Source organism: Ailuropoda melanoleuca, chromosome 7 (genome assembly GCF_002007445.2).
Source record: "Ailuropoda melanoleuca isolate Jingjing chromosome 7, ASM200744v2, whole genome shotgun sequence".
In the NCBI taxonomy this organism is placed as follows: Eukaryota; Metazoa; Chordata; class Mammalia; order Carnivora; family Ursidae; genus Ailuropoda; species Ailuropoda melanoleuca.
Window position 1 is genome coordinate 18546612 of NC_048224.1, and position 6000 is coordinate 18552611.

General features: G+C 38.4%; 1 protein-coding gene across 1 annotated transcript in view; it reads left to right on the plus strand.

The window, feature by feature from the left end:
• Nucleotides 1-6000, plus strand: part of IFT74 (intraflagellar transport 74) — a 78418-nt gene that overhangs the window by 37674 nt on the left and 34744 nt on the right. Inside the window, exon 12 of the mRNA XM_034665556.1 lies at nt 1106-1146. Within this exon, the coding sequence (XP_034521447.1) occupies nt 1106-1146 (41 nt within the window). The remainder of the gene's footprint in view (nt 1-1105; nt 1147-6000) is intronic.

The following is a 6000-nucleotide window of genomic DNA, read 5'->3' on the forward strand; positions in this document are numbered from 1 at the left end:
TTTTTTCATCTTTTGGATCCATATAAGGAAACTGAAAGCCCTCTTTATTGGTCAGTTAACAATTAGATGATCTTACTGAAGATCTGTTCCATTATTGGTTTGGGGCTTCATATTTAGAAAATGAAATGCTCCAAGACTAATGAATTTTTGTGATTATTATTATCAGTGTCTCCATGAAGTGAATGGAATTAAAATGTCCTATGAAATCACAGTATGTCACTAAGTTGTGTCACATGTACTCAGTAGCTTTATTACTACCCAAGGCTAGCTTTGATTTAGCGCCAAGTTATAATTAGCCTGTTATTTATAATGAGACACCCTAACTATAGGGCCCTTAGGAGAGATACATATCTATTTGGAAACAGCACCCATCAGGAACCTACAAATGAGACTCCTTTGTGTTCTTAGGTTGAACCCAAGTGGTTTGGAAGAACCTTAGAATCAACTTGGGAGCTATTTATTAGAATCATTCTAGAAATGTATTAAAATCTAGAATCTCTGAAGTTCCTTGGAAAGAGATCACTGGAGGCGGGGGAGGGAGAGTGTGATCTTGGGATAGGATCGTCAAATGAAATACAGAACAACTAGTTAAATTTTAATTTCAGAAAGCAGTGAATACTGTTTAGAGAGAGAGAGAGAGAGTGTGTGTGTGTGTGTGTGGTATATTAGGGCATGGTATATATATGCCCTAAAAGTTATTCCTTGTTTATCTGAAATTCAGTTGTAATGGGAATTGCTAAATCTGTCAACCCCTGCCTTCCATGTGTGGGTTGGGGGGATGAGGGGAGACAGTCTCAGAAATCCTGGAAATCCTGGATATTTATGTAAACTGTTCCAGGCGTGAAGACATGTTAACCTCATGGTGCCGTGTGGATAGGTACAGCTGTATCAGTCATCATCCTTCCATTGAGGAAAAAGGAAAAACCTGTGAAAAGTCCTTAATGATGTGGTTTTTAACTTCAAAGGTTGAATTTTAAGAAATAGGTTTCAAGAAAGAGACTACATTTGACATTTTAGTACAGCATACCTTAGAAGGAAATGATGTTTAAGGTACCCTAACAATAAGTAATTCTTTAAGTATTATTTTCTGTTTATGCCTTTATAGGTTAAAGAAGATAATCAGGAAATAGCCAGCATGGAGCGACAGTAAGTACATTTATAATAGGACATATTACATCCATTTCACATCTTTTAAATTACATTCTAAATGTGTAATAGGTACATTTTACAGTTATTTTTTCCTGTAGTTCACACTGGTAATATTGATGCAGCTTTCGATCTTATTTACAGCTTTAAATATTTCTTTTAATGTTTAGATAAGAGCCATTGCGTTGTATAATTATTATTATTTTTGAGAGAGCGAGAGAGAGCGTGAGCTGGGTGTGGGGAGGGGCAGAGGGAGAGAGAGATTCTTAAAGCAGGCTCCACATCCAGTGCAGAGCCCAATGTGGAGCTTGATCTCACGACCCTGAAATCATGACCTGACCTGAAATCAAGAGCTAGAAGCTTAACCAGCCAAGCTACCCAGGTGCCCCTATTTTTAAAACATAGCTTTATTAAGGTATAATACATACCATACAATTCATATATTTAAAGTGTACAATTCAGAGGTTTTAATATATTCAGAATTGTCCAACTATCACCTCAGTAACTTTTAGAACAGTTTAATCTCCCTGGTAAGACCCAGCATCCCTTTCCTCATCCCCCTCATCCACCACTCCTAGCCCTAGGTAACCATTCTACTTTATGTTCCTGTAGAGTGACCTATTCTGGATGTTTTATATACACGGAATCATACAATATGTGGTCCTTTGTGGCTGGATTCTTTCACTCAGCAAAATGTTTTCAGGGTTCATCTGTGTTGTAGTATGCATTAGTATTTAATTTCCTCTTTTTGGGGCACCTGGGTGGCTCAGTCGTTAAGCGTCTGCCTTCGGCTCAGGGCATGATCCCAGAGTCCTGGGATCGAGTCCCACATCAGGCTCCTCTGCTGGGAGCCTGCTTCTTCCTCTCCCACTCCCCCTGCTTGTGTCCCTTCTCTCTCTGGCTCCCTCTCTCTCTGTCAAATAAATAAATCTTTTAAAAAAAAAATTTCCTTTTTTGGAGGGGCCAAATAATAATGCATTGTGTGGTTATGCCATACGTATCCAGTTATCAGTTGATGGCATTTGGATTGTTTCCATTTTTGCCTATGATGGATCTTGCTGGTATGAGCATTGTTGTACAAGTTTTGTGTGAACATATATTTTCAGAGTACAGATCCTTTACCTCTTTGGTCAGATTCCTAGGTATCTTATGGGTTTTGATGCAATTGTAAGTGGGATTGATTCCTTGATTTCTCTTTCCTCTGTTTCATTGTTAGTGTATAGAAATGCATCTGATTTCTGTACATTGATTTTTTTTTTCTAAGCCTTGGTTAACTGTATTTTTTAAAACATTTTTTAATTTAAGTTCTATTAATTAACATTTAATGTATTATTGGTTTCAGAGGTACAGGCCTGTGATTCAACAGTCTTATACTCATTGCTCATTACATCACATGCCCTCTTTAATGTCTGTCGCCCAGTTACCCCATCCTTCCATCTCCCTCCCCTCCAGCAACCCATAGGAAACAAAACCCTTTGTTTCCTATGATTAAGAGTGTCTTATGGTTTGTCTCCCTGTCTGGTTTCATCTTGTTTTATTTTTCATCTCTTCCCCTATGTCTGTGGCCATAACACCCTGAATGCTCCTGATCTTGTCTGTGCATTGATTTTATATCCTGAGACATTGCTGAATTCCTATATCAGTTCTAGTAGTTTTTGGGTGGAATCTTTTGGGTTTTCCACATAGAGTATCATGTCATTTGAGAAGAGTGAAAGTTTGACTTCTTTTTTGCTGATTTGGATGCCTTTTATTTCTTTTCGTTGTCTGATTGCTGAGGCTAAGACATCCAGTACTATGTTGAACAGCAGTGGTGAGAGCGGACATCCCTGTCGTGTTCCTGACCTTAGGGGAAAAGCTCAGTTTTTCCCCATTGAGAATGATATTAGCTGTGGGTTTTTCATATATGGCTTTTATGATAATGAGGTATGTTCCTTCTATCCCTATACTGCAGAGAGCTTTTATCAAGAAAGGATGCTGTATTTTTTCAAATGCTTTTTCTGCATCTATTGAGAGTATCATATGGTTTTTGTCCTTTCTTTTATTAATGTGATGTATCACATGGATTGATTTGAGGATATTGAACCACCCTTGCAGCCCAGGACTAAATCCCACTTGGTTGTGGTGAATAATCCTTTTAATGTATTGTTGGATCCTGTTAGCTAGTATCTTGGAAAGAATTTTTGCATCCATGTTCATCAGGAATATTGGTCTGTAATTCTCCTTTCTGGTGCACAGTTTGTCTGGTTTTGGGATCAAGGTAATTCTGGCTTTATAGAATGAGTTTGGAAGATTTCCTTCCATTTCTATTTTTTTTGAAACAGCTTCAGAAAAATAGTTATTAATTCTTCTTAAAATCTTTGGTAGAATTCTGCCAGGAGGCCATCCAGCCCTGGACTCTTGTTTGTTGGGAGATTTTTGTTTACTGCTCCAATTTTTTTGCTAGTGATGAGTCTGTTCAGATTTTCTGTTTGTTCCTGTTTCAGTTTTGGTAGTATATATGTTTCTAGGAATGCATCTGTATCTTCCAGATTGCCCTTTTTGTTGGCATATAATTGCTCATCATGTGCTCTTATAATTGTTTGTATTTCTTTGGTGTTGGTTATTATCTCTCCTCTCTCATTTATGATTTTATTTGTTTGGGTCCTTTCTCTTTTCATTTTGTTAAGTCTGACTAGTAGGGGTATATAGATCTTATACATTCTTTCAAAGAACCAGCACCTAGTTTTGTTGATCTGTTCTACTGTTTTGCTTTTTTTGTTGTTGTTTCTATATCATTTATTTCTGCTCTAATCTTTATTATTTCCGTCCTCCTGCTGGGCTTTAGGCTTTATTTGTTATTCTTTGTCCAGCTCCTTTAGGTGTAAGGTTAGGTTGGGTATTTGAGACTTTTCTTCCTCCTTGAGAAAGTCCTGTATTGCTGTATACTTCTCTCTTTTCATTTGTTTCCATGTATTTTTTTTTAAAGATTTTATTTATTTGCACAGAGAGAGCAAGAGCGTGCACAAGCAGGGGGAGAAGCAGAGGGAGAGGGAGAAGCAGGCTCCCCGCTGAGCGAGGATCCCAACGTGGGGCTCAATTCACGGACCCTGGGATCATGACCTAAGCCGAAGGCAGTTGCTTAACCAACTTCGCCTACATAGGCACCCCTATTTCCATGTTTTTTTAAAATTCTTCTCTAGTTTCCTGGTTGACCCATTCATGCTTTAGTAGGATGCTCTTTAGCCTCCATGTGTTTGTGTTCCTTCCAAATTTTCTCTTGTGATTGAGTTCAAGTTTTAAAGCGTTGTGGTCTGAAAATATGCATGGTATAATCTCAGTCTTTTGGTATCAGTTGAGACCTGATTTGTGACCCAGTATGTGATCTGTTCTGGAGAATGTCCCAGGAGCACTCGAGAAGAATGTATATTCTGTTACTTTAGGATGAAATGTTCTGAATATATTTATGAAATCCATCTGGTCTGTGTGTCATTCAAAGCCCTTGTTTCCTTTTTGATCTTCTGCTCAGATGATCTGTCCATTGCAGTGAGTGGGGTGTTAAAGTCCCCTACTATTTTTGCATTATTATCAATCTATTTCTTTAATTTTGTTATTAATTGGTTTATAAAATTGGCCGTTCCCAACTTACGGGCATAGATATTTATAATTGTTAGATCTTGTTGTCGGATAGACCCTTTTATTATGATACAGTGTCCTTCTTCATCTCTTATTACAGTCTTTGGTTTAAAATCTAGTTTGTCTGATGTAAGAATTGCCACCCCAGCTTTCTTTTGATGTCTATTAGCATGATATATGGTTCCCCCCCCACTTTATTTATTTGTTTATTTATTTATTTATTTTTATGATTTTTTATTATGTTAGTCACCATACAGTACATCCCGGTTTCCGATGTAAAGTTCGATGATTCATTAGTTGCGTATAACACCCAGTGCACCATGCAACATGCCCTCCTTGNTGCCCTCCTTACTACCCATCACCAGTCTATCCCATTCCCCCACCCCCCTCCCCTCTGAGGCCCTCAGTTTGTTTCTCATAGTCCATAGTCTCTCATGTTCATTCCCCCTTCTGATTACCCCCCCTTTCTTTATGCCTTTCTTCCCCTACTGATCATCCTAGTTCTTATGTTCCATAGATGAGAGAAATCACATGATAGTTGTCTTTCTCTGCTTGACTTATTTCACTTAGCATTATCTCCTCCAGTGCCATCCATGTTGCAGCAAATGTTGAGCATTCGTTCTTTCTGATAGCTGAGTAATATTCCATTGTATATATGGACCACAGCTTCTTAATCCAGTCATCTGTTGAAGGGCATCTCGGCTCCTTCCATGATTTGGCTATTGTGGACAATGCAGCTATGAACATTGGGGTGCATATGGCCCTTCTCTTTACTACGTCTGTATCTTTGGGGTAAACACCCAGTAGTGCAATGGCTGGGTCATAGGGTAGTTCAATTTTTAACTTTTTAAGGGACCTCCACACTGTTTTCCAGAGTGGCTGTACCAACTTGCATTCCCACCAACAATGTAGGAGGGATCCCCTTTCTCCACATCCTCTCCAACAATTGTTGTTTCTTGCCTTGTCTATATTTGCCATTCTAACTGGCGTAAGGTGGTATCTCAGTGTGGTTTTGATTTGAATTTCCCTGATGGCTAATGAATTTGAACATTTCTTCATGTGTCTGTTAGCCATTTGTATGTCTTCATTGGAAAAGTGTCTCTTCATATCTTCTGCCCATTTATTGATTTATTTGTTTCTTGTGTATTGAGTTTAAGAAGTTCTTTGTAGGTCTTGGATACCAGTCCTTTATCTGTAGCATCATTTGCAAATATATTCTCCCATTCCGTGGGCTGCCTCTTA